The following is a 26,589-nucleotide window of genomic DNA, read 5'->3' as shown; positions in this document are numbered from 1 at the left end:
AACTACCTCTGTAGTCACATTTAGCCATTTGTTAGCAAACAATTTCTTCAACACAAGTAAAAGTATTAAAAAAAAGCTCTGATGTATTTTATATATAGCAGAAAAAATGTGAAAATATCTTGAGCTTGTGTTGAACATAGACCTTTTTCAGGCATTTAAAATTTAGTTAGTGTGTAGTGTGGTTGTTTCATCATAAACAACATCTGCAAAGTTATCTGCAAAGTTCATTGCAAAGGGAGCAATTGTTTTTTTTTTTTGTTTTGTTTTTTTTTTACAGAATTTGCTTTGTAAGGCTTACAACAAACAGCAGGCTACTTCCTGGGTTAGTGACATCACAAACCCTAAAATTTACATAAACCCTGCCCTACCCACTGGTTGTATTTTTCGCCCCATCCTTGGCAGACGTTATTTCTATCTCCTTTATGCTCCTTTCTGACCCTGTTCTTTCCTTTCTGATCTTTTCTGTTTTTCATCCTCTCTATAATAAATAGTTTAACATTAGGCTACTTTACTTCAACACCTATCACTTCTATATCAAAATGTCTCTTTCACCCATTGTCTATTCAGAGAGTGTGAGCCCATGTGTGCACAACTGTGTTAGTGTGTACACATACACATACACACACCTCACTAACACAGTCGAGCACACATAAACACACATCACATACAAATGCATTTAGAAGGTAAAATGTGAAAAAGGTATGTCACACATGCAATAATACAATATATTAATAATATAAATAATTTTTAAAAAGTGGAACCACTAGAATTTCTGCTTAAACTCAACTCAAAAGGTGGCACATTTAACTGAAACTATTGGCTCATTTTATTTTAACACATTTAGGTAAATTGGGCCAGTAACTAAACATGCTTTATATAAAAATTGAGATTATTTAGCAAAATCAGCATTTTATCTCACAGAGACCATCAAGACATGGGTTATAAATTATTATTTCTAAATGTGCATTTGTTTTTTATTGATTGATCAACCTTATTATTGAGAAGTAAGATTGGATATGTCAGGCCACTCACCTTGCCCCCCACCAGCAACCTCAGTCCAATAAAATCATCTTCTAAATGTCAAGAACTGTTATGACAACAGTTTGAAATTCTTTTCAGCCATTTGTTGTTAACTTTTAAGGACATAAGGCACTCAAACCTTAAATATCACCCTAAAAAAATAATTTAAAAAAATAAATAATATATATATATATATATTTTAATTTATGCACCACAGGAATTTTTTTGTGTATTTAATTCATTTTTATACTTACTTATTTCCTTTTTTAATTTCTAGTATGAATTTAGATAGTTAGATCCATCTAACTCTAGATCTGTGCTGTTTTCACAGCTGACATTTCATTTCTGGGACAAAGCGCTTTAAGTTGAAAAAAAGTTTAAAACGTGTAAAACGAGTAAATTGAACTTAATGTGTGAGTTATTTATTCGTTCGTTCGTTTTCGTACAATATGCGGAACCTTTCCACTTAACCGTTCGTATTTCTACGGCGCACTCAGTGTAACACCAAACATTGTCCTGCTGCAATGCTGTCGGTTTTAGTAAGGATTGACATTATTTACGTAGCTTTTATTGCTAAACTTAACTGTCAGTTTAGTTGCACATATTCACATGGCGCCAGAAGGTAACTGATGGATCAAATATTTTGATTTATCATCTTGTGACTGATACCAGTAACTGGTTTGCGTTAGTGTTGTGATTTTGGCTAGCGAGCAGGCTAACAGAACTTGTTATGGTGCTATTATTCTGAAATACGTTTTGTTCAGTTCTTCTGTTTTTTCTATTGCTATTTGAAATGCAGTTCAAAAAATGCACTAGGTGTCTTGTACTTATTCAAGTAAATTTTCATGCAGAGCAACCCTTCAGTTGTCCACAACTGTCCAGCTGCAAACTTAATTCGCTTGAGATTATATATACTTAAGAAAACGCGTCAGGATGTACAAGCAGTGGTCTGTAGATGTCAATTCAGATGCGAAGCTGATGTGGAAACAGGGTGAATCCAGCCTCCAGCCAAATGGAGAAAAAACAAGCCCCATAAGTGTTATACTAGTTAGCTCTGGGAGCAGAGGAAATAAACTGCTCTTCCGATACCCGTTTCAGAGGGTGTCTGAAAACACTTCATCAGCAACATGTAAGTGTCATTGCTTCCTCTTCTTCTGTATGTAATTCTGACGTCTGTATTGGAGACTGTAGCTGATATTTATGATTCTATGTGTTAGTACACATGCAATATACACAAAGAGTTGTCCTTTTCAAGGTGTGTGTTGTTGTTTTTTTTTATCAAAGCAAAACAACGGAGTCCATATGTGTTGAATACATCAGGTGACTCCACAGAAGACCAGGATGGTGATTCAAGGTATTTTTAAAAAAAAACAGGAATTAAGGGTTTATTATTCCTTTTGTAAGCTCCTTTTGTACTAGAGTTGTGTTTTCTGTGCATTCAGCATTTTTCTGCATGCAGTTATCTCTGGTGGCATGTTAAGTTCTCACCTTTAGGCCATTATGTCCATTGTGCGATATGTTTTTTTTTTTTTTTTTTTTTTTTTTTATGTTGTCTGGATATTATGCTGGGTCATTAGTGAGGCGTCAAAGGAATAATTTACCATAGTTCATGAAAAAGTACGGACCCTCAGGCCATCCAAGATGTAGGTGAGTTTGTTTGTTCATCAGAAGAGATCTGGGGAAATTTAGCATTACATCACTTGTTCATCAACGGATCCTCTGCAGTGAATGGGTGCCGTCAGAATGAGAGTCCAAACAGCTGATGAGAACATCGCAGTAACACACAAATAATCCACATGTCTCCAGTCCATCACTTAATGTCTTGTTAAGTGAAAAGTTGCATGTTTGTAATAAGCAAATCCACCATTAGGGTCTATTTTGTAACTTCGAACTCAAAACATGTGCACTTTAAACTTTTGTAATTTTGCTTCTGGTATTCTATTGTATTTTATTCTTTAGTGAAAATTTGATCTCTTCTTAATTAGGAGAAATATTAGCATAAACCGATTACCCTTTAAAAGCAAAAACAGTCCAAAACTTTCCAAAAATTTGATGTGAGAGGAGAACAGGAAATGGATTTTTCTTCACTGGATGAAGCGTTATTATGAATTATGGAGTTTTGGCCAGAAGCAATGTTTAAAGTAAAAAAAAGAAAACCTTAATGATGGATTTGTTTCTTACAAACATGCAACTTTCATTTTACAAGATGTTAATTGATGGACTGGAGTTGTGTGGATTACTGTGATGTTTTTATCAGCTGTTTGAACGCTCATTCTGACGGCACCCATTCACTGCGGAGGATCTGTTGGTGAACAAGTGAAATTCCGCTAAATTTCTTTGATGAAAAAACAAACTCGTATACATTTTGATGCCGTAGGATTGAGTGTATTTTCAGAAATGTTCATTTTTGGGTGAACTGTTCATTTAAGAAACATGATTTATGTACGACCTGATCCAGAAGAGAACTTTTGATTACAATTTACAATTTCAAATGCATTTTAAGATTATTATTATATGCTAAATTCTAAAGCATTACAAATAAATCTGCATAATGGCAAAAAAACAAAAAAAAAAACATCATAATGTTTTACTATATCATTACAAAGGACACCTAAATGGTAAGTTTGTTCGTTATATTAAAAGAAAGAACAAAAAGAAAAAAAGAAAGGACAAATATCACAGTTTAACACTGGCACCACATTTAAAAATATAAAAGACAACAAGCTTTGTGGCTGACCAGTTTTAAATTTTAAAAATTGGTTTGTTTTTGTCATGCATCCTGCCAACTTGTCTGCTGCATTTTCCTTTTCTGTTTGTTTGTGTTTTTTTCTTTCTTTCTTTTTTTTTATGGCCCTATTCCCATTTCAGAGAACAAACTCCACTAACTGATGAACAGTTGGTAGCAGGGTAAGATTAAAACCACGATTCTAAACCACCTTTCTGTCCTCCAGAGCACCCTATCTTCATTCACCTTTGCTCCCTGATAATTTGTCTGGCATATGTATATTTTTTAGCTCACATATATATGCACTCAAATGGCAATCTGGGAAATTGTGAGTAATTGTGTTATTTTAAAATCATATAATCACCTTCAATCTTGGGTCACAGGAATGGATATTATATATTTGTTCTTACGTTAATTGAAATACATTACTGTGGGAGAATCATCTTTTCCAATCAACAAATATCATTCAGTCAAATGCTGTACAGGTGACGGACTTGCATTAATGCAATGCTCATAAAATCAACATTTCAAGACCTGTTTCTTTTGTTGTTTTTTTTTTGTTTTTTTTTTTCTTACATGTAATTTCACCACTGAAAGAGACCACTGACTTTTGTCTTAGCTTATTGGTCTTATTGGGTTTGTTTCACTCTTGTCTGAGTGGGTGAAATAGGACAGGTTCATAACTCTGCCAGAAGGATCAAAATTACCACACTACTTTTTAGAGGTGGTTTGTGATGTAATTAGATCAGTAAAAAAGCACCTTCACCAAATCATTTGTCCAATCGTCCATCCCTTGTGAATCCCCTAGAAATATGGGTTAGACTGTATAATTCTCAGTGCTGAGTTGATTAGAGCTTAAAAGCCAACCAGACCCTCCACTGTAATTAGCTGATTTTAGTTTCACTTCTTCTGTGATCACTGTCCTTTATACAACTTTTTATTCCTTTGCCTTAAAAGGTTTTCCGATAGTATTCTCGCCACCATCTTGGCCACCAAGTCTGATATGTGCGGCAAGAAGTTTGAGCTAAAAATAGACAATGTGCGCTTCGTTGGACATCCAACCTTACTGCAGCCTCCACACACTATTCAGGTTAGTTATGCCAAATGTCTGTGTCAAAGATGTCAGGCCAGTTAAAAGACATGATCTCCCTGATATACAGTTCATGTCAAAAGTTTACATGCACTTTGAAGAATCTGCAAAATGTTAATTGTTTTACCAAAATAAGAGGGATCATACAAAATGCATGTTATTTTTTATTTAGTACTGACCTGAATAAGATATTTCACATAAAAGACATTAACATACAGTCCACAAGAGAAAATAAGAGTTGAATTTATAAAAAAATGACCCTGTTCAAAAGTTTACATACACTTGATTTTAATACTGTGTTGTCACCTGAATGATCCACCTGAATGATTACCTGAACTGCCTGCTGTTCTTCAGAAAAATCCTTCAGGTTCCACAAATTCTTTGGCTTTTTCAGCATTTTTGTTTATTTGAACCCTTTCTGACAATGACTGTATGATTTTGAGATCCAGCTTTTCACACTGTGGACATCTGAGGGACTCATATGCAACTATTACAGAAGGTTCAAACACTCACTGATGCTTCAGAAGAAAAAACGATGCATTAAGAGCCGGGGGTGTAAACTTTTGAACAGAATGAAGATGTGTACATTTTTCTTATTTTGCCTAAATGTAATATTTTTTCATTAAGTGTTGCCTTTTGTAATAGTTGCATATGAGTCCCTCAGTTGTCCTCAGTGTGAAAAGATGGAGCTCAAAATCATAGTGTCATTTTTGGAAAGGGTTCAAATACACAAAAATGCAAAAAAACAAACAAACAAACAAAGAATTTGTGGGACCTGAAGGATTTTTCTGAATGATTTTTCTGAAAGACAGCGGGCAGTTTAACTGTTCAGGACATGCAAATTTTGGTAAAATAATTAACATTTTGCGGATTCTGCAAGGTGTATGTAAACTTTTGACTTTAACTGTATATATGATACCAAAATAATAAATGATAATCAAAATTTTAGGGCCTATAAAATTTTGTGATGTTTTTTTTTTTTTTTAAACTGCATTTGTTTGGTCAAAAACACAGTCATTTTGTGAAATAGCATTGCAATATTTTATCATATATTTTAAAATGTATGTATTTATTCCTGGGTCAGCAAAGCTGAATTTTTTTTAGCATCATTACTTCAGTCTTCATTGTCACATGATCCTTCAGAAATCATTCTAATATGCTGATTTGTTTTTGGTTTGTTGAAAATAATGTTGAAAACAGTTGTTTTGCTTCATATTTTTGTAGAAATCAAACTCTGATGAATAGAAAATTATAAAGAATAGGATTTATTTGAAAAAGAAAAATTTTGTAACTTTTGTCTTTACTGTTTTGTAATGGTTTGTCTTTACTGGCACTTTTGCTGAATACAAAACATACTTGCTATAAATTAAAAGTATCCATTATTTCTAAAGAATATAAAATAAATAAAAATACATTAAAAACTTGCTGACCTCAAACTTTTGAATGTTATATTGCTGTTAGGTCATATTTAGTGACCATTTATTCTTTCCATAACCATCTCACCATGTTTGAGTCCTCAGGAAACTATGTGTAATGTATGTATGATATATTGCATATGCACTGGTGACTACCATGAACATAGGCTAAGAGCTCCACCTTCTGTTAGACAGAAAATATGTAAGGAGCCCATTGTACCAAGAAAAACTCCTCCTGCCAACAAACACTTTGCATTTGTTAAAAGAACATTTAATTTCATGATCATGATCTACTAGCTAAGATATACAATATAATATATAATACGTAAAGTCAAGCCACAAGTAAATTCAGTATTGATTAAGATTAAAAGATGACTTTGGCATCATAAAATGCATCATCTGTTATGCTAATCTGCACAATGAAAGTATAATCTTCATACACATACTTAACAGTTCACATTTATTTCTCAAATATACTGCAGCATTCAATTAATTTTACTGTTGATACAATTTAACACTGACATTAAAAGAAAGCAAAACATTATTTATCCTTGCTCTGAAATTATCATCACATGTATCTCTTTGAAGTACGTGCATATTAATAAAATGAACTTAATGTAATTCTATTTTTTTAATGATGTTCCTTTGCTAGGTCTCCAAAACTGACCCCTCCCCCAAAAGAGAACTGCCCACCATGATCCTGTTCAGTGTCGTTTTTGCATTAAGGGTAAGAAAACAATATATTTAAACTCCTAATGAACACATATCTCTTAAGATATATGTGGAAAAAAAAGTGTATAAATGAATATACTATCATGAATTCAAGTTGAAAAATATTTTGAACACCACTATGTGAGATACAGTGGCCAACAAAAATATTAAGTTACACTTAAAAATGTGTGACTGTTATGACATTTGACATATAAATATCAAACCAAGCGCAACTTATTAAAAAAAAAGCACAATCGCACATTTCCAGCAAAACACACATATACTGTAGGTTATAGAGTATAAAACAATAGTATTTATAAATGAATATGCAAAGTGTACAGTATATGGAGACTTTTATTATTTGGTTTGATCATGGTTTGATCTTTGTAACATATTGCAATAAAATGTGTGCATTTTTCATGTATAAACGTCATTGTCAATTTAAAAGTTCATCAGTTAATATCACAAATTTAAGGTAAAAAATATTTTGCTCTCTATTTGAGATGCAGTGGGTAACAAAAATATTAAGATACACTTGATGTGTGGCTATCATGATGTTAAATCTATAAAATATCAAACTAAACGCAATATATTTTAATAATAAAAAAAAAAACATTTCCAGCAAAACACACAAGCTTGCTATGCAAGAAGTTATACAGTATAAAATTACAGTATTTTGTTTTAAATTAGGATGAAAACTGTACAGCATTTGAAAACTTTAATTTGGTTTGATCATATTTTGATATTTGGGTAACACTTTACTTTTTGTAATCTTTTCGCCTTTATGTATAATGCATTAATAAAGGGTCATTAAAGAGTTATCATAATGCATTATAATTAATCATAATATGTGTTATAATACATTGTCTTGTCGTAAATAATTATAACCAAATTTGAAATGCATAGTGTTATAAAGTGTTATAATGTATTAACTGTGGTTACAATTATTCATGAGATTGTATAGTGTATTATAACGTGCATTACAAGGCATAATCAATGCGTTGTACATAAAGGCATTAAGTAAAGTGTTAACGATATGTTACATATTGCAATAAACTATATGCATTTTTAATGTATAAATGACTTAATTGTCAGTTTGAAAGTTTATAATTCATATGTTATCATGAATTTAAGTAAAAAATATACTGCACACCACTTTTTAAGATAGTCAGTGGCCAACAAAAATATTAGGATACGCCTAGAAATATATGACTGGTCATGAAATTAGATATGTAAAATATCAAAACAAGTGCAGTGTATTTTAAAGAGGCTTATCACACATTTTCAGCAAAACAAGTTTATTATGATGTTAGTTACATAATATGATACAATAGTATTTTATTCTAAATTAAGATGCAAAATGTACAGTATCTGGAGACTTTGATCTATTGGTTTAACCATGGTTTGATATTTGTTATATATTGCAATAAAATGCAAACAATTTTAATTATGACTTCATTGTCTAAATACTTTGTGGAGGCACTGTCTAGTGAATCAGCTGTTTGTGAAGCCATCTAAGGTTGAGAGTTTAGTTTGGCTTCTCAGAAAGGGTGCGGATTGTGATAAGCCTCCTGTGTGCTGTCTATCAGACTGACTGACAGGGAGGCGGGACTCTTTTCTCTGCACAATCAGACTGCACACGATCAGACCCACCCCTGTGCCAGCATGACTTGACACGGCAGAGTGCTGAGTCAAAGCCCCAGCTGCAGAAAACGCAAACTCATGCTCCTATCAGTTCCCCAGCATACCCACTCCCTTTCTCAGTACTCTCCATCTGTCACCATGCCCACCATTAATCTGCAAATTTACCATACATGCACATTTGAAACGTGGTTTAGCTTGTACTTTATGCGCCATTTTAAAAAATTAAAATGATTTTTAATACAAGTTAAATTGTTTATCATAGAAGAGGTGTATTTAAGTCAGAAATTAATGCTTTTTTTAATGTTTTGGAATAAATGTGGACAAAAAATGAACATCACATCCATGATCCACTCATCAAATGAATAATATATAAAAATATATACATTTATAAAATTATATTATGTTTTATTTATGATATTTTGTTGAATGTTTCATTTGTATCTGCCATGTAATAGCAGATATAGTAATAAATATAAATACAGCCAACCAACATTAGTCCATATTTGCCACCTAATTTTTTTCCAGTGGCATTTTTACTTTTTTTCCTAACCTTATTGCATCATCATCATCATCATCATCTTCATGCATGTCTTTTATGTTGAATTCTTACAAACAAGAAATGTAAATGTATTTGCACTGCATTATTTTCAGCCGTTGCACTAGAGCTGTTCGGCTTCACGTTAATAACCTTTTATAAATTGGAATTCAATTTTATACACTTCAGATCATAATAGTAATTTGATTCATTTAACAAAGATTTATTTCTTTACATATAATTGTGTAACTATGGTGCTTTGCACATGCACATTGGCTGCATATCTGAAAAGAAAAATGCCTTTTTTATGTGTAAAACGTATTGTGAACAGCCAAACAAGAAAAGTTATATAATCCAGAAAAAAACAAAAAAAAAAAAAAAAAACCAACAAATGCCAATAAAGTCAGCTTTTTGGCTGAGCTGTACCTGTAACTTAATTTTATTTATTTGTCAATGACAAAGAACTGTGTCCAGAAAAGGTACAAATAATTTTAAATGTAGTTTAAAATACGTGATAATTTCTTAGAAATGTACTATTTGTATTTTGTATTTATGTTGGTTTTATATGCTTTTGATTATGCTATTTTCAATAAAAGTTGGAATTTCACACTCACACCTTGAATACAGACTTGTTTGGATTATTAATAATCAGTGAAACTGTTACATATTTTTTTGTTATTAGAATTTCTTTCTCTCTAAGAAATGAAAAAGAATCCTAGAAGATCATGCCAAACTACTTGACATTTTCTTGTCAACATTTATTTTCTTCAAATCTGTGACAGTTTTAATTTGTCATAAAAGAGTTGTATTCAAGTAATTGCATGCATGAATTATTGCATTTTTAATGTTGTGTAATGAAATAATTGTAACACTTTACAATAAAGTGTCATTTGTTAGCATTAATGTATTAACTAACATGAACGAACAATGAACAGTTTCACTGTTTATTAATCTTTGTGAATGTTAGTTATTAAAAAATAGTTGTTCATTGTTTGTTCGTGTTAGTTCACAGTGCATTAACTAATGTTAACAAACACAACTTGTGGTTTTAATAATGCATTACTAAATACTGAAATTTACATGAACATGAAGATTATTAAATGCTGTAGAGATATTGTTCATTCTTAGTTCATGTTAACTAATGAACCTTATTGTAAAGTGTTACCAAACTAATAGATATGAGCAAAATTGTGATGTCATTGACCTGCTCATCAACTGAATAATAACTGTGTTTCATCTCTGTTTCTGCCTGCTACAGGCCAATGCAGATGCCTCGGTCATCAACTGTATGCATAACCTGTCTCGTCGTATCGCCATAGCGCTGCAGCACGAGGAGCGCAGGTGTCAGTACCTCACCAGAGAGGCCAAGCTCATGCTGGCTGTGCAAGACGAGGTCACCACCATGACTGAGAGTGAGACTTTCCCTCATTCCCTAGAGATGTGAAATGTTTGTCCAGCAAATGTAATTACTGAAGGTGTTACATGATTTTCACCATGCTGTTTACCTGTCATTATAGCGGACGGCACCCCACAGTCGCCATTTCGCCAGATCCTTCCCAAGTGTAAATTAGCAAGAGATCTAAAAGAGGCCTATGACAGGTGAGTATAGGTTTATGTTGAATGTCATTTACCCAAGGACTCCTGTCACCTGGAGTTAGAGGCTTTAATATAACATAACAAATTTCCCTTTGATTTTAGGGGTCAGTTATGGTTAGGAGTAGGGAATAGGTTAGTAAGGGCTATAATTGATCCAAAAGAACATGTTCTGTTAGGGGCGTGTATTTTCTTGCATTTTTTAAATAAGAATAATTGATATTTTGCTGAGTGTGTTTTTTGTTGTTGTTGTTGTTGTTGGTTTCTTGGCTGGTTTAGGTCTGTCGTGGACAGCTGACTCCCAAAGCTTTTCATATTCTTCATATTCTGAGTGATTGTTAGCTCACACAACAACAAAAATGAACTTTTTCATTAGTCAGTGTTAAAATCAGTCAGTACTATAGCATCAACTTTTCTATAAAACATATATTTTTGGTCTGTCCGATTTATAATTTTAAGAGACGGCACTGTTTATCAGGACAAACTTTTAAGGACTTATTTATGGACACAGAAAAACTTTTACAATTTTTTATCACAAGTGCATTTAAAGAATCTTTTATAGAATTATTCTTAATCTTGTCTTTGTCTAAGTCGAATTTTATAAAATATTTGTTTTTATTATATTGTATTTGTAATTTGTGACCCTGGACCACAAAACCAGTCTTAAGTAGCACGGGTGTATTTGTAGCAATAGCCAAAAATACACTGTATGGGTCAAAATGATAGATTTTTCTTTTCTGCCAGAAATCATTAGTATATTAAATAAAGATCATGTTTCATTAAGATATTTTGTAAATTTCCTACCATAAATATAGCAAAACTTAGCTTTTGATTAGTAATATGCATTGCTAAGAATTTAATTTTGACAACTTTAAATGTGATTTTCTCAGTATTTAGATTTTTTTTTGCAACCTTAGGTTCCAGATATTCAAATAGTTGTATCTTGTATCAAATAGTTGTATACTAATGATTTTGGCTAACATCAGTGGAAAGCTTATTTCCAGTTTATAGATAAATAATGCTTAAGATTAATGTTTGTTAATGTTCATTTATAATTTTTACAATGGTTGTTTAGAAAAATGAAAGGATACTTTAAATATTAAAAAGAAATTCATTAAACTAATTAATTTAAACAGCTGATTCGTTAATGCATCAGGGATGCAACCAATGACTGTCTTTATGAATGCATGTAGTATTATAGAGGTTACAGTTGTGTTTAGTATTGTTATTGATACTTGAACTTAAATCCTTAAGCATGAAATGTGAAATTCATAATTATTTTCATAAATGTGTTGCAAAGAGTAGATGTAAACAAACAGGTATTTGCTTTTATTCATATTCTGCACTAAAACAACAGCTCTTTATAATATTGTGTTTTGTTTTCAGCCTCTGCACAACTGGAGTGGTTCGGCTTCACATTAATAACTGGCTTGAGGTCAGTTTCTGCCTGCCACACAAAATCCACCGTGTAGGAGGGAAACACATCCCACCAGAAGCTCTTGAGCACAGCCTAAAGGCCATTCGGTGAGTTAGAGATGATATCCTGCTTATTTGGCAACATTTCAATTATTGTCACATGTCACATGTTGCATCAAGTTATTTTCTGGAAAATAAAAATTGCTAATTTGCTTCCTTTTTGTTTATGTAATTTTGTTAACTTTTGTCATTGTGATGAAACAAGCAGTATTTTTAAATCTTTTTCTTTCTTTTTCATGCAAGAAAAGCATGTTTAAAAATGCTTTTGCTGGTTCATCCAGTGCTCTTTAGTTTGATCACACTGAATTGTGAGATGTAAGAATCCCAAATTTTTGGCAAAAATAGTAGTATGTTATCCATGTATTCTTTGTGTACAGTATTACACTATTTAATAAGAAAGTATTATGTGTGGTTATATGATATTCTGAACATGGCCTTAGTCTCGCCCGCTTTTCAAATGTGACCCTGGACCACAAAACCAGTCATAAGGGTCAATTTTTTGAAAGTGAGATGGTAAATAATAAATTGACCATAAATTGAGCTGAATAAATAAGCTTTCCATTGATGTATGGTTTATTAGGATAGGACAATATTTGAAAATCAGGAATCTGAGGGTGCAAAAAAATCTAAATCACCTTTAAAGTTGTCCAAATGAACTTCTTAGCAATGCATATTACTAATCAAAGATTAAGTTTTGAAATATTTTCGGTAGGAAATTTACAAAATATCTTCATGGAGCATGATCTTTACTTAATATCCTAATGATTTTTGGCATAAAATAATAGTTTTGACCCATCTAATGTATTTTTGGCTATTGCTACAAATATACCCGTGCTACTTTCGACTGGTTTTGTGGTCCAGGGTCACAAATGCACTTCCTATTAAGACCAGAGTGTAATTTGTACTGCAAGTAGTGTTGTGATTGTGTGCCCCCTGCAGGCCGTATCACGCACTGCTGCTCCTGGACAATGAGAAAGTCTTACTAGCTCAGCTCCCTCTGGACTGCTCTCCTGCTCTAGTGCGCCTCATCAAGACCTGCTCAGCTGTGAAGAACCTGCAGCAACTGGCTCAAGATGCTGACCTGGCTCTCCTACAGGTCAAAGACTAGATGCCACTGTACACTTTTATCAGCCTTGTCCTCCCTTAGTGTTTGACACGTGGAAACGGTTCATTGGTTTAACAGACAAGTTCTAGATTTAGTCTTGAAAAAAGCTTTTCTGGTGAAAAATCGGATGCTGTTCTGACACTATAGGGTTTTAGGGAATAAAATGAACAGTTATGATATACAAGTTACAGCAGTTGTTTTTGTTTAAAGCATTAGTTGGTCTCATACTGCCACCTAGTGGAAATGCAAGATAAATCCATATTATCTGTTATGCCATAAATAACATTTTAAAATGTATTTTATTCCTGTGATCAAGGTTAAATTTACAGCATCATTACTCCAGTCTTCAGTGTCACATGATCCTTCTGAAATCATTCTAATATGCTGATTTGCTGTTGAAAACAGCTGGAAACAGTTGAGTACATTTTTTCAGGATTCTTTGATGAATAGAAAGATCCAAAGATCAGTATTTATCTGAAATAAAAAGCTTGATCACAGGAATAAATTACATTTTAAAATATGTTATTTATGGCATAACAGAAAATAATTTGGATTCAAAAGCTTTGAGTCAGTATGATGTTTTGTTTTTTGTTTTGTTTTGTTTTAAGAAATTAATACATATATTTAGCAAGGATGCTTTTAAATTGATCAAAAGTTATAAAGAGATTTATAATGTTACAAAATATTTCTGTTTGCATAAATGCTTTTTTCCTGAACTTTCTGTTCATCAAATAAACCTCAAAATTCTACTCTGCTGTTTTCAATATAATAATAATAATAACAATAATAATAATAATAATACATGTTTTTGAGCAGTAAATCAATTTCAAAATTTTACTGTTTTTGCTGCACTTTGGATCAAATAAATGCAGGCTTGGTGAGCAGAAGAGACTATAAAAAACATTAAAAATCTTACTGTTCAAAAGTTTTTGAACAGTAGTGTAAATGAAATTTAAAAAATAATTTTCACTTTTTATGACTTTTTATTCATATGTACATTCTTATTGGGCAAGGATTTAGAATTAAATATGGATTTTAAAAAATACATTTTTATCATTTCTACCTGATAAAATGTTTTAGAGCTTGGCATAACTAGAAAAATATAAATCCATTATGAAAATACACATGGAGTTTTAACATTTTATTCATTTACATGACTTCCAGGTCTAGAAATCACTTTTAAAAATTAGACTAAGTCATATATCCTTGTTCTATAATTTTTTAGTTGTTTTGATTTATATTAATTATCATTTTGTCTTGATATAAATGATCTGAGCCATTTTCTGCCCCCTTTAGAATTTGCCCCCTAGCTGGAAAATCAATGATCTAAAATGTTAAATTGCTTCCCACAGGTTTTCCAGATAGCTGCACATTTGGTATACTGGGGTAAAGCCATAATTATCTATCCTCTCTGTGAGAACAATGTGTATATGCTCTCTCCCCATGCTAACATCTGCATGTGAGTATGAGTTCTCTTAAAAAACGTAAAAATTGTAAAATTGTATTGCATTGTCTTTTGTACATGCAATACCTTAAAAAAAAAAACTCAATGCAAACATTATTCATGATTTCGTTTCTCCCTCCCCCAGCTATTCTCCTCTGGCTGAGCAGTTTGCCCTCCAATTTCCAGGTCATGACCTGCCCTCCATGTTAGCAAAGTTCTCACTTCCTGTATCTCTGTCAGAGTTCAGGAATCCACTGGATGCCCCTGTGCATGAGGTAAGAGTCTAAACCCCGCTTTTTACTATCTATAACAAAACAACAGACAAGGAGTCATTCATTTTCAACAGAAAGCAGTACAGGAGCATTTTGGAGTTGCATATAGGAGCATGCAGAATTTTCAGATACATTTTTAGCATTAACTTTTGCCATATCAACCAGCTGACCAGATGTGATGCATTTTAATCAAAAGTATGAGACATTCATTGTTCATTTTATCATTTGGATGTTCGGTGCAACTGCCATTAGGTGGCAAAACACAACAATTGTATGTAAATGTTACAAGGTAATGAAATGGTGACATTAGAGTAGTGTTTGACTTGTTTGAGATGTTGTAAATACTTGCTAAAAAGCAAGGCATTTGTGCCTTTGGTTCTGATTTAATCTCAGTAAGGGTCAGAGTTTGTGTGATTAGTATTGTCAGTTTTTTTTAATGCTGTAACTACACCATCATGTGTGTATCTGAGCAGGCCCAGCTCATTCAAATGGTGGTCTGGATGCTCCAGCATCGGCTGCTGTTTCAGCTCCATACTTATGTTTGTCTGCTGGTCCCGCCCATTGAGGAGGAGCCTGGTCTGCGGGAGGAGGAGCCACCTCTAGTCACACGCCTTACAGGCCGAAGTCTGAGTACACCCAGTGCCTTGAGTTTCGGCTCTCCCAGTATGTAACCCAGTCAGCTCTAATGGAGCTTGAAAGCCACACACACAAGTGAAAACACTTTTATGATCAAAAAAAGTCTTAGTAGTTTCTCTCATTCTTCCTCTGCAGCAAGTAGCGATGACATGACCCTCACGAGTCCCAGTATGGATAACTCAAGCGCTGAGCTCCAGACCGGAGGAGATTCTCCTCTCAATAAAAGAATGACAGAAACTCTTCTGGCCAGCCTGACCGAACATGAGCGGCATGCCATCCTCCGTGTCCCAGCAGCACAGAACCCAGAGGACCTGCGCTTGTTTGCCAGGTGACGGAGTGTCTTTTATAGCTTGTTTTTCCCATCTCAAACCTAGTTTTTGTACAAAAGAGTAGGTATGGATACATGAGCTAATTTTCACAAATTAGAATGAATTCAGTGCTATTTTAGATTCTAAATGTTCTGTTTATGTGAAGCCTAAATGTTGCAATCCAAATCACACATTTGTTTTATATGTGCATTACATGTATTCTGAATATATAGATATATGTGACCCTGGACCACAAAACCAGTCATGAGGGTCAATTTCTTGTAATTGAGATTCATACATCATCTGAAAGCTGAATAAATAAGCTTCAATTGATGTATGGTTTGTGATGATAGGACAATATTTGGCTGATGCATATTACTATTCAGAAATTAAATTTGGATATATTTATGGTGGGAAATATATATATATACTACTGAAAAGTTATTTGTCATTTTTGTCTTGATGATATATCTTAAAAAGAAAGCTGACTTTTATGTGAAAAGAGTTTTTTTTTTTTTTTTTTTTTTTTAAAAAGCAAATATTCAGTCTCTTCCATGGACCAGTTTTTAAAACAGGTATACACACAAAGTCAGGAACAAACATAGGCACATTCATAAAATGCAAAATGTATGTAAATATTCACATAATTTTGAATATGACTGAGAAAAAAAAAGTCTGAATTTTGAGATAAAAATTAATTAAAAAACTTATTAATTATATTAAATTATAAATTCAGAATTGCGACTATATCTCGCAATTCTGAGAAATCGTTTCAATTGCATGAGATAAACTCGCAACTGTGAGAAAAGAAGTCCGAATTAAAATCAAAAAAGCTGCAATTGCAAGTTATAAAGTCAGAATTGTGAGATATAAACTAGCAATTCTGTGAACATATCTTTTCTCCTCAGAACTGGACTTTATATCACATTTCTGAGAAAAAAAAGTCAGAATTACAAGATACAAAATCAAGTTCAGTATTTCTCGCAATTGTGAGTTTATATCCCACAATTCTAACTTTATAACTTGCAGTTGTGAGTTTTTATCTCACAATTCTGAGAAAAAAAAAGTCAAACTTGTGAGTTTATATGACGCAATTCCCGTTTTTATTTTTTATTCAGTGGCAAAAACAGGCTTCCATACTTTGAGCATTTGAGTGTTAAAAACTAGATTAGACTGCCATCTGCTGTTAAAAACTAAGCTCAGAATCGATTTCAGAAAGAATCACGATGCATTTGGAAAATCTCACAAATTGTGATGCATTGATTTATTGATTTAAGATCTACACCGCCCGTTCAAAATCCAGTAGAAGTTTAATTCGGGCTCAAGCTCAATCGTATCGAATGAGGTGTTTAGATAAAGGCTTTTCAGTCAGATTGAGCCACCAATCCAATTATAAACATTATTTTGCTGCATGTAGTAAAATAGTGTCGTCTTGTCTTTCTTTAGGCTGCTGCATTATTTCAGAGGCCATCATCACCTGGAAGAGATCATGTACAACGAGAACATGCGTCGCTCGCAGCTAAAAACTTTATTCGATAAGTTTCGCAGTGTTTTAGTGATAACCAACCACGAGGATCCCATCATCTCTCTGTTCCAGTCTCCACCAGACTAAATTGATCATTCAACAGTGAGTGTTTGCTTATCATCAGTGGCTTAAATAACCATGCGTGAAATGCATTCGACGTGCTCAGTTTCATAAGTGGCTTATGAAGTGAGCCTCACATAATCTACTGTATAGCTGTATTGACCAAAGATTGTCATGTTGTCATGATTTTTACCTCATATGCGGTTTATTTTAATAAACGATTAAGGGGTCATGGTGTGTGAATCATCCTTGGGCATCCTCCCAAGCATCTCCTATGTGGAGATTGCTCCCTGATGTCATAAACCATCTCCTCAAGCAAACAAGACCCAAAACACATACCATGATGATAATTCCAGACCAGAATGAGTGCGGAGTAAACGGAGAAAGAGAAAAGGGGGGTTGTAATTGCCTCCAAGTGCAAATGGTTTCCCAAACATCTGAAAAATCAATTTACAGGAATAACAAGAATATGTAATAATGTTACAAAAAACAGAGATGTTTAGAACTCAAACCTAAAAGGTTAGTTGACTCAAAAATGACCATTCTCATTATTTAGTCACTCTTATGTCGTTCCACCCCGTGTGACTTTCTAACAGCAATTTTGCTGCTCTTTTTGCTCGTAATTCGGTGAAAATGATTAGTGACTAGAGCCTTTCAAACTCCAAAATTGACAAAACAAGTAGAGCTGCAAAACGATTAGTCGTAACTAATAGATTCAAAATAAGAATATATGTGTGTACTGTGTATATTTCTTATGTATATGTAAATTCACACAAATACATGTATATATTAAGGAACAATGTTAGATTTATATTTAAAATATTTATATATAATATAAATTATATACAGGTGTTTACATGCAAATGCATACAGTGCATACAATTTTTTTTTAAATATATACATAATAAATATACATAGTGCACACACAGTTTTCTTTTATTTTGAATCAATTAATCACGACTCATCGTTTTGCAGCTTAAAAACAGAGTTGTGCATTATATTCTTCTCAACTGGATGGCTTTGTGAGGAAAAATGAGATCATTACTGGTGAACAACTTAAACTATAGCTTTTTTGTTATCGCATGGCATTATAAGGACTTACAGAGAATATAATGAACAAGTCATGATATATTTAGAGTGCTTTTTGCCATTTTTTTTAAACATTGAAAGTCCCTGGTTAAAATTCACTTTAATTATACTGATGAGAGCAGCTTGGACATTGTGCTAAACATCTCTTTTGTTGTTTGGAGCAACATAATAGTGAGTAAATTATTCATTTTTGAGCAAACTATCCCTTTAAAGACTGATTTCATCTGTAAAAATCATTTCATCAGACTGTCCTTTCCATCTCAGTGTTATGAAGATCAGCAGAGGATTGCATCTGACGCTCTACATCTCTATTCAGCACGCTCACACATGGGTGTCCTTTTAAGTAGAAGCGAAGAGGTTTGGTTGCCCATTCGCCATGAGACTCGACTCCAATCCGAGGCGCCGACACCACCTCTCCAGCGTTGACAGTCTCTCGTTCTGGGTCCCCCTCAAGCCACACCTCGGTATCAGTGGCCAGATCCCTGCGGTCGAAGCTGCGCTGTATATCTAGTGCTTGGCACAACTTGGACGGGCCATTGCAGAGCTCTTTCTCCTTAAGGATTTTGGCTCCCGCCTTGCGTTTGGCTGCTCGCATGCCCCTCATGACGTCCTGACCGCTCAGAGGCTCCAGCGAGCGCAAAAGCACCGCCGCCCCCTCCCCTGCACACACATATAGTAGAGTAGTTAGCAAGGCTCCATGCCGTCTCCTTCCTGTTGGCTTGTGTCTGCGAGCGTACGCTCCAACCTTTCTCTAGGTTTATGCAATGTGCCAAATTGACCTATAATGAGAAACAGTTGGAGAGAAGCAAAGCAGAAGCAAAACAAAGCACTTGTTTCTCGCATGACTAGCGGTGAGGGATCTGTGGTTACAGCCTTCCGGCTCCATCGCCTGTGAAGACGTACGTGTGGTCGATTACAGCGGTTTTTGGAGCCTCACCTTGGCTGGAGACGTTCATGCAGAGGTAGATGCCGTAGATGGGATAGACGTAGATGGTTCCGGGCTTCATGAACATGGCAGCGTTCCTCTCCGTGCGTTTTCCCCCTGCCGAGTGGGACGCCTTGTCCTCCCCGCCCAAATATGCTTCGGTTTCCACAACCCTTCCTCTGAGCTCAGTGCCATCACTTAACTTTCTCACCAACACCTAATGCACACAGAAACCAGATGTCACACTTGGTCCAAAAACTCCCCACGTCCTGAGTCTGTACAGGCATCTTACATCCAGCAGGTGGTGCAAATGTGTCAAATTCTGTTGACTGAGAAACATTAGACCACAAATGTTAGCTGGCTAATGATATCTCAAATCCTGTGGTTTGAGTAAAGGTGTGGTATAGTTTTTCTAGGCTGTTTGATTTATGATTGTTGTTAATTGTTGTTAACAGTTGTTAAATCAGGCAAAAAATTACAAACACTACTGTTCAAATGAAAGAAGTCTCTAAGGCTGCATTTATTTGATCATAAAAAACAATAATATAATGAAATATTATTGTAATTTAAAATAACTTTTCTATTTTAATATATTTTAAAATGTAATTTATTCCTGTGGTTGCAAAACTGAATTTTCAGCATCATTACTCCCGTTTGTCTCACATGATCCTTCAGAAATCATATTCAGATGTCAAAAAACATTTCTCATTAGTATCAGTGTTGAAAACAGTTGGGCTCAGAAATCATATTCAGATGTCAAAAAACATTTCTCATTAGTATCAGTGTTGAAAACATTTGGGCTCCTTAGAATTTTTTTTTTTTTTTTTGTAAAAAATCCTGATAAAACAGGCAAAAAAAAAAAATACATACACTAGTGTTTAAATGTTTAGGGTTGGGAAGATTTTGTTTTTGATAGAAGTTTCTAAGGCTACATTTATTTTTAATCATAAAAACAGTAATTAGGGATGAAGCACCAATTGGCGATGGCACCTATTGTACCCGCTGGCATTCTTATTATTCTTCTTCAGAAACTCTGCATGTGTCTTTAGAACCATGCCCTGACGGCACTCAGAAAATTTTGGAGCACAAACTTTCAAAAATGCTAATAACTTTTGATTGCATTAGCCTATTGTAATGAGCTTTGATTGAACTCTTTGGATCAAGCCAAGAACATCAATATCAATTTTGCCATAGTTGGCCAAACTTCTTAAATGCCATTTTGATTTATGCTGAAAACATACTTTTTTAAACTCCTCCTAGACTGTTGGTCTGATTTTCACCAAATCTGACCCAGATCATCTTCAGATCATGCTGGCAAAAAGTTACGGATTTTGTGTCGATATACAAAATGGTTATCGTTTAACACATCAATGAATTTGCTGGAATGATGCCATACTGCGTCTGAGGCTGTATATCTGCAAAGCTTTTACATATTAACATCAAACTTTGTATGTGCCATTGTCACATCAATTTGGTAACAGCGCCACCTACTGGTCAAAAGTGATAAGCCAATAAATAGTAGTGCTTGTATGATTTTTCAGCCCTTTTGACTAAAATCATCTTAAAATTGTTTTAGTTACTCACTGCTATAGTTGGTTAGTTAGTTTAATATTCAAAAATAGTTTACAAAACATGACATTTTAAAAGAAAAAAAAAAAAAAAAAAAAAATATATATATATATATATATATAATTTTTTTTACATAAATATATACATGACATTTTAGAGTCATTAAATGCAATCTTAAAAACAGTACTGAGTTTTAAAACCATATTAAACCAACAACTTGTCAACTTTTAAACTAGACAACCAAACACCCTAGAAACCACAAACACAACGTGCTAAATTACCTCAGAACACTTGATCATCTCTGCAACAGTTTTAGCGCAGGGCAAACACCACTAAGAGTTAGTTAATAAAATAAACAAATATAGATTACCACCCACAGTAGTTCATAAAATAAACAAATCTAGATTACCACATAACATATTACCACAACATAAGATAAAATAACTATACAGTAATTTCAGCTGGTGTGTCCCATTAAGAGAGCAGAATGCCATCCTGGCTCTAAAGTCTTTGTTTATTCAAAGTGGGTTCATCTGGTCCACTTATCCTATAAACGGCTGCTTAAAAGGCGCTAAAAGATGCTACAAGCAGTCGTGCAGGGAGCTTGAGCAAATACGAGGCCGCTGTGAACAGTGTTTGTGTAATGAGCTCAACAGAGTGTGAAAGCCACAAGTGTCACCTTCTCCATGCTGTCTACAGGCTGTCACGCTGGACGAGTGCTTGGTCACACCAAACAACCTATTATGGGTCAGACCGGATGCCCTTCAAACATGATAATGGCTTTTCATGCTTCTCATTACACCCTTTCTATTCACACGGGTAAACTGAAAACAAACAAGGGCATATTTTGTGCTGGTTTACTGAACCTGAAACGGAAACTCTGCACAGTCATGTAACAGTGTGGCCAATTTTCTGGTATTTCGGTTGCCTTAATGTTTTCCGCAGCCTTCTTTCCATTTTAAACCTCATTAAAATGCAAATTAGGTCTCTGTGTGTCCGTTCAACTCTATTCTGCGCTGTGGATTCAAAGGCTTCCTGCGTTTAACTCCGCCAAAGTATTTCACGTGTTCACATACTGAATGAAGCCGTGTAGCTTGGCTAAAACGCTGTCTACATTTAAAACAGCGAGCCTAGAAGCCAAAGTGATTGACAACTTTATATCTAAAAGCAGCAAATTAATGCATTTTATAAGCATTACTACAACAATTTTGTGGCATTCAAGAAACATTTTCTTCCATTAAGTCAGTATTGGGCTTCTGAGCACTGACTTTCTCGCCCAGCAGTGAGTATGTGCTTGGGTTGTTAGTCATTTCTGGGTGTTACTCATTTCTGGATGTCAGGTCATGATTTCAACACAATTCCTGAGAATAATTTTTTACAGGCCTTGGGCAATTTTTCTGTTTTTTGACAGCAGAGGGATTTGAATTACACTCATGATATGATGAGTATGATATTCAAAACTAATGCCATTTTAACCATTTGACTAATAATATGTTAAATAATGCAAGAACTTACTTCCGTGTTGAAGAATAAGGTGGATACTTTGGAAGTCAATGACTACCGTAATTGAATTATCCCTTTAATATTCTGAAATATTATTTCTTAACTATTATTTTTACATTTTCAGTTTCCATTAAAATTTGGGTTTATGTAATTCTGTGTAAATTTTAAATATACACTACCAGTCAAAAGTTTTTGAACAGTAAGATTTTTAATGTTTTTTTAGATAAGTCTCTATTGCTCATCAAGCCTGCATTTGTTTGCAAGCATTTATACAGCAAAAGCAGTAAAACTGTGAAACATTTTTACTATTTAAAATAACTGTTTTCTATTTTAAAATATTTTAAAATGCAATTTATTTCTGTCATTTTAACGCTGGATTTTAGCATTATTCCTCCAGTCAAATGATCCTTCAGAAATCATTCTAATATTCTGATTTGTTGTTTAAAAAACATTATTATTATTATTATTATGTTGAAAATGGCTGAGTAGAATTGTTTCAAGTTTCTTTGATGAATAGAAAGTTCTAGAGAACTACAAGAACAGCATTTATCTGAAATGGAAATCTTTTGTAACATTGTAAATGTCTTTTAAATGGTATCGTGTATAATGTTATAAAAGCTGTTTATTTCAGATAAAAGCTGATCTTTGGATCTTTCTGTTCATCAAAGAATCCTGAAAAATGTACTGAACTGTTTTAAATAATAATAAACATTTCTTGAACAGCAAATGAGCATATTAGAATGATTTCCGAAGGATCATGTGACACTGACAGCTGGCATAATGATGCTGAAAACGTAGATTTGATCACAGGAATAAATTTTATTTTAACATACACTACCGTTCAAAAGTTTGGGGTCAGTACATTTTTATTGTTTCTTTTTTTTTTTTTTTTTTTTTTTTTTAAGAAATTAATACTTTTATTCACCAAGGATGTATTAAGTTAATAATTAAAAGTTTATTGAAAGTTAATAATAAATAATTTACATTGTTATAAAATATTTATATTTTGAATAAACACTGTACTTTTTAAACTTGTTATTTATGAAAGAATCCTGAAAAAAAAAAAAAACGAAAATCACAGGTTCCAAAAAATATTTGGCAGCACAACTGTTGATATTATCCAACATTGATCATTCTAATAATAAATCTGCATATTAGAATGATTTCTGAAGGATCATGTGACACTTAAGACTGGAGTAACAGCTGATAAAAAATCATCTTTTCATCACAGGAATAAATTCTATTTTAAAGTATGTTAAAATAAAAAACATTATTTTATATTGTAAAAACATTTTGCAATATTACTGTTTTTTTCTATATTTTTAATCAAATAAATGCAGCCTTGATGAGCATAAGAGACTTCTTTAAAGACCATTACAAGTCTTACTGACCCCAAACTTTTGAACGGTAGTGTATATTCAAATAGAAAGTACTTATTTTAAATAGTAAAAATATTTTTACAATATTATTGCTTTTGCTGTATTTTTTGATCAAATAAATGCATGCTTGGTGAGCAGAAGGGACTTTTTTAACATTAAACATTTTACTGTTCAAAAACTTTTGACAGGTAGTGTGTATATAGCTTTCATTTCAGTATTTCAGTTCTAGTAATTTCGGTACTTTAACCAAAACATCATCTAATATTGATAATAGTTTTAGTTATGACTAACACTTTGGGAGCATCTGTTTTCTGAATTCAGCAGTAACCTTTTCACATGAAATGATTTCCTGAAATCACCGTCTTCTTACCTTGCCGAGAAAGGCCTTTGCCAGATCAACGCAGGGCTGATTGAAGAAGCTGTAAGTCAGTCTGACGGACTCTTTCATTGAGAAATAAGGGCTGAGGTGATGATCCACAGAGTTCGTGTCAGATTGACACTGAACGAGTCTCTTAAGAGGTTCACCATCAGTCTGATCGCTGGCAGATTCTGATTGAGGTAACGTTAAAGATTTCTTTCTTTTCCGTGTTGTCATTATGAATATTACAAAATATTAGGCTATATATTTTCCCAAACCATAACCGGTTTGTTATGGACTTCCTCTCTGTTTCTGCACATAAGTTGAATGCAAAAGTCTAAAAAGCACGCAGTAAGATTACAGACATATGATCATAAATGTATCATGTCACTTTTATCGTTCGATACTTAGCAAAATGCTTCAGAATGTTCTTGTTAGTGCAGACTATTTGAAATAAGTCTAACTGCCATCTTGAGGAAGAAAAAGCATTTAAAAGACTGTACTGTTTGTCTTGATATTGAATACGGAGTAGCAGCAGCTACATCGTACTTTAGCTTCAGTTTCAGTAGCCCGGGTTTGTTTATCTTTGGCAAACGCAAAGTATTGTGGGACCCTCTCTTAAAGGGCCAGTGACATGTGTTTGGCGGTAGGTTGAAGGACAGCAGAGTCGTTGGTTTTTAGTTTTTAGTTTTTAGTTGCTTTGATTGATCTTCGGTTGAAATAAAGCGCACTATGGTGCAAGTAATTTTCCCATTTCTCCCATTTTTTGCATCTAAAGAAATGAGAAGAAGTTTTGGAAATTCTGGCATGCCCTTCATTTCTTTGTGAAGAACACAGACAGTCCCAAAATCCACTGAGCTGTGACAGGAAAAGTTTTTAAAAGGACAGTTTATTCAAATTCTGCTATTATTTATTCACCCTCGTGTCATTCCAAACCTATAAGACCTTTGTTCACACAATGAAGGTATTTTAATAAAATCTGAGAGATCCCTGTCTCTCCCCTAAAAGTCTGCACAATCAAACATTTGATTTTTCAGTAAGTTCATAAAGAGATTGTATACAGAATCCTTATGAATTATGGTTTTGGAATGACATGAGGGTGAGTAATTGATCCATTAAGGGTCCATTGAAAAGAACTGAGCAATGGGAAAACATCAACTGTAATAAAATGAAATAATATTTATTTAAATGTTGCTTGCAAAATATACAAGTAAATAAAGGTTAATGGGGCCGCCGTGTTGAGATTGCACTATTTAAAATAACTGCTTTCTATTTGAATATATTTTATAATTTAGTCCTGTGATCAAAGCTAAATTTTTAGCATCATTACTCCAGTCTTCAGTGTCACAGCCCTCAGAAATCATTCAGTATGATAATTTGCTGTTCAAGAAAAATGTATTATTATTTTTATTATTATTATCAATATTTAAAACAGCTAAATAGATTTTTTCAGGATTCTCTGATGAATAGAAAGACCAAAGATCAGCATTTATCTGAAATAAAAAGTTTTTCTAACACTATACCGATACTCCATGACTGGAGTAATGGTGCTAAAAAAAATCAGCTTTAAAATCACAGGAATAAATTACATTTTGAAACACATTCAAATAGAAAATGGTTATTTTAAAATATTTCAGATTTATACTGTTTTTGCTGTACTTTGGATCAAATAAATGCAGCACTGGTGAGCAGAAGAGACTTCTTGAAAAAACAAAAAATCTTACTGTTCAAAAACTTTTAACTGGTAGTGTACATAAATATACATGGCTGTAATGGCAGGAGAATGCAATGTAGATGTTGTGGGAAAATCAAATAAAACTAGCTATGTTTCTTCTCTCCACCATATTAAATGTTTATGGCCCGCCCAACTCGGAAACTTGTGTATCCAAATTATCTCCAAGTTTCCTAGTTATAACTATGACTTGAGAGGTTGTTCATGTCCAATTTCAGACTAGGTGAATGCTCACAATAAATCCAATAGCATATAAAGGTACTTTTACAATTAAAGGTTATCCTTAGCAAACCTACCTTGAACTCTGACATTTTCCAGAGAAATAGAAACAGCAGAAGCTGATGCTGTTGTATCTTTTTAATTTTTTTTAGAAAGAAAAACATAAAACAGAATTAGTGCCACTTAAAAAATCTAAAATGTTCCCACATATTTCACATATATTACACAGATACAGACGGATGCCAATATTTTGAGA

At 33.5% G+C, this 26,589-nt stretch overlaps 2 protein-coding genes across 4 annotated transcripts; one reads left to right on the top strand and one right to left on the bottom strand.

Moving 5' to 3' along the window:
• Positions 1 to 1,512: 1,512 nt before the first annotated feature.
• nprl3 (NPR3-like, GATOR1 complex subunit) lies at positions 1,513 to 19,047 on the top strand. 3 transcript variants are annotated; one of them, XM_051105983.1, is made up of 15 exons: positions 1,513 to 1,642; positions 1,872 to 2,149; positions 2,305 to 2,374; positions 3,889 to 3,927; positions 4,703 to 4,835; positions 6,903 to 6,977; positions 10,399 to 10,552; positions 10,658 to 10,739; positions 12,120 to 12,257; positions 13,149 to 13,305; positions 14,667 to 14,773; positions 14,904 to 15,033; positions 15,504 to 15,693; positions 15,802 to 15,994; positions 17,421 to 17,947. In XM_051105983.1, the coding sequence occupies exons 2-15, from the start codon at positions 1,954 to 1,956 to the stop codon at positions 17,584 to 17,586; spliced, it is 1,830 nt and encodes a 609-aa protein (XP_050961940.1). In that variant the 5' UTR covers positions 1,513 to 1,642; positions 1,872 to 1,953; the 3' UTR covers positions 17,587 to 17,947. The 3 variants fall into 3 exon arrangements, with proteins under 3 accessions (XP_050961940.1, XP_050961939.1, XP_050961941.1); XM_051105982.1 differs by adding an exon at positions 18,913 to 19,047 and having other exon boundaries at positions 1,519 to 2,149; positions 17,421 to 17,601; XM_051105984.1 differs by lacking the exon at positions 3,889 to 3,927 and having other exon boundaries at positions 1,519 to 2,149.
• Positions 18,737 to 25,113, bottom strand: mpg (N-methylpurine DNA glycosylase). The gene is made up of 3 exons (XM_051105985.1): positions 24,395 to 25,113; positions 19,586 to 19,790; positions 18,737 to 19,308 (listed from the first exon to the last, which is right to left on the bottom strand). Exons 1-3 carry the CDS (start codon positions 24,617 to 24,619, stop codon positions 18,890 to 18,892), a joined length of 849 nt encoding a protein of 282 aa, XP_050961942.1. The 5' UTR covers positions 24,620 to 25,113; the 3' UTR covers positions 18,737 to 18,889.
• Positions 25,114 to 26,589: the final 1,476 nt, after the last annotated feature.

This window comes from Labeo rohita, chromosome 3 (assembly GCF_022985175.1).
Source record: "Labeo rohita strain BAU-BD-2019 chromosome 3, IGBB_LRoh.1.0, whole genome shotgun sequence".
NCBI classification, from domain to species: domain Eukaryota; kingdom Metazoa; phylum Chordata; class Actinopteri; order Cypriniformes; family Cyprinidae; genus Labeo; species Labeo rohita.
The sequence above is the reverse complement of the archived record's forward strand: the minus strand, read 5'-3'. Positions and strand labels throughout refer to the sequence as shown.

What these genes read in the sequence shown, in the direction of transcription:
- nprl3 (XM_051105982.1), top strand. Translation starts at nt 1,954, where the DNA reads ATGTACAAGCAGTGGTCTGTAGATGTCAATTCAGATGCGAAGCTGATG. An exon ending in CTGACCTGGCTCTCCTACAG is followed by an intron (nt 13,306 to 14,666) that starts GTCAAAGACTAG and finishes TGCTTCCCACAG; the next exon opens with GTTTTCCAGATAGCTGCACA. An exon ending in CTTGAGTTTCGGCTCTCCCA is followed by an intron (nt 15,694 to 15,801) that starts GTATGTAACCCA and finishes CTTCCTCTGCAG; the next exon opens with CAAGTAGCGATGACATGACC.
- mpg (XM_051105985.1), bottom strand. Translation starts at nt 24,619, where the DNA reads ATGACAACACGGAAAAGAAAGAAATCTTTAACGTTACCTCAATCAGAA. An exon ending in CAAAGGCCTTTCTCGGCAAG is followed by an intron (nt 19,791 to 24,394) that starts GTAAGAAGACGG and finishes TGTGTGCATTAG; the next exon opens with GTGTTGGTGAGAAAGTTAAG. An exon ending in CATGAACGTCTCCAGCCAAG is followed by an intron (nt 19,309 to 19,585) that starts GTGAGGCTCCAA and finishes ATGTGTGTGCAG; the next exon opens with GGGAGGGGGCGGCGGTGCTT.